The sequence below is a fragment of the Mirounga angustirostris genome, unplaced genomic scaffold (assembly GCF_029215605.1).
Source record: "Mirounga angustirostris isolate CCGP_5_RB_7025 unplaced genomic scaffold, mMirAng1.0.hap1 SCAF_17, whole genome shotgun sequence".
Classification (NCBI taxonomy): domain Eukaryota; kingdom Metazoa; phylum Chordata; class Mammalia; order Carnivora; family Phocidae; genus Mirounga; species Mirounga angustirostris.
Genome location: NW_026991725.1, coordinates 48075194 through 48076872, shown reverse-complemented (window position 1 = coordinate 48076872; position 1679 = coordinate 48075194). Strand labels below are relative to the sequence as shown.

The 1679-nt window shown below is 67.7% G+C and overlaps 1 protein-coding gene across 1 annotated transcript; it reads left to right on the top strand.

Annotated features, from left to right (window-relative positions):
• Positions 1–483: 483 nt before the first annotated feature.
• RNF222 (ring finger protein 222) lies at positions 484–1104 on the top strand. Its single transcript, XM_045888163.1, has one exon. The coding sequence runs from the start codon at positions 484–486 to the stop codon at positions 1102–1104; it is 621 nt and encodes a 206-aa protein (XP_045744119.1).
• The last annotated feature ends 575 nt before the right edge of the window (positions 1105–1679 follow it).

The window sequence follows — 1679 nt, the reverse complement described above, 5'->3', positions numbered from 1 at the left end:
CAGTGGAGACAGGGCTGAGTCTGGGGGAGCATCTGCTTAGCTGCCTGCTTCCTCCCCCCACCCTGGGGGCAGCGCAGAGCGGGGACTGGGTCCTCCTGCCTTCACTTTGGGCATCAAAGCAGGAAGAGGTGAGGTAGTGACCTCACCCAGTGTGCATGTCATGGTTGAGGTGAGTTATTAGGCAGGTTACACCTTCAGCACATTCCATGCACCTGGATCCAGAGTCTCCCTGGGCTGGGGTTTCTCCTTATCGGTCTCCCAGTCCCCCTTCCAGAAGTGCCCCCTCATCTCCTCCTCAGAGGCCTGGGCCCTAGGTCCCCGTCTTGGTGTAAGTCGGGGAGGCACCTGGGGAGGAGTAGGGGAGGAAATGAAAGAGGGGGGCAGGAGACAGGAGGTGTGGGAGGGCGTTGGGAAGGAGGGAAAGGCGAGGAGGCTGAGCGCCCTTCCCTCCCGCAGCCAAGGCCCTGCCTTCGCATAGTGGCCATGTCCGAAGGGGAGAGCAAGGACAGCTCGGGCAGCGAGTGCCCCGTGTGCTACGAGAAACTCCGCGACCTGGACGGCGCCAGCCGCACGCTGAGCTGCGGCCACGTGTTCTGCCACGACTGCCTGGTCAAGTACCTGCTCTCGAGCCGCGTGGACGGCCAGGTGCCGAGGACCATCGTCTGCCCCATCTGCCGCTACGTCACCTTCCTCAGCAAGAAGAGCTCCCGCTGGCCCTCGGTGCTGGACCGCGGCTCGCAGACCCTGGCCGTGCCCGTGGGCCCGCCCGACGCGCTGGGCCACACGAACCCCCTGGCCGCCGTCCAGCAGGTGTGGAGGCCGGCCCCGAGCCAGGGCGCCCCGCTCCCCTTGGACCTGCCGCCCGGCCTGGCCCGGGAGCCGCAGATCTTCGTCATCAGCCGCCACGGGATGCCCCTGGGGGAGCAGGCCAGCATGCTGCCCCAGCGCAGCCTGGCCGGGCTGTCCGAGGCCTCGCCGGCCCCCAGCTCGGGCCGGGCCTTCTGCTGTCGCTCGCGGGCCCTGCTGCTCATCACTCTCATCGCCGTGGTGGCCGTGGTGGCCGCCATCCTGCCCTGGGTGCTGCTGGTGAGGAAGCAGGCCTGAGCGCCGCCCTGCGCTGAGCTGGGGGGGCGAGGGGGGGTGAGGCCCGGGGCCAGCGGCCTGGATGGCAGCCTCACCTCCCAATCCGCCCGCCCCCACCCGGTGGGGTCGGGGTGGCTGGGGGCTGGCGATCTCTGCGGCTGGAGCTGAGCTTGGGGGCCAAACCCCAGCTCCACGCTGCAGGCTAGGGTGCAAAAGGGGGTGCCCTCCCCTTCTCGGAAGCAACAGCTGTGTCCCGCCCCCTCGGGGAGGAGGTATCCTCTGCAGATACTTCCCCTTTCTCTGGGCTGGAACTGAGGAAGGTGGGAAGATGGGTGGTCCTCCCTTCCCGTGGGGTTGGGGTCACCAGCCCCGAGGCGCCGTCCCCTATCTGCCAGGTGACCTACCTGAAGCCAGGTGGGGCTCCGTTGTGGCTGGAGGGGGGCCCAACGGCAGGACTCGTCCAGGTCAGAATTCCCACCCAGGCTTCTCTAGCTTGCTCTCAGGAGCCAATAAAAGGGGCGGCTCGGGGGCCCAAAGCACCTTCCCCACGACCTCAGCAACCATCCATGAGCCTCACAGCTGGGCAAGCGTATGCC

Coding starts and splice junctions, on each gene's coding strand:
- RNF222 (XM_045888163.1), top strand. CDS start 484: ATGTCCGAAGGGGAGAGCAAGGACAGCTCGGGCAGCGAGTGCCCCGTG.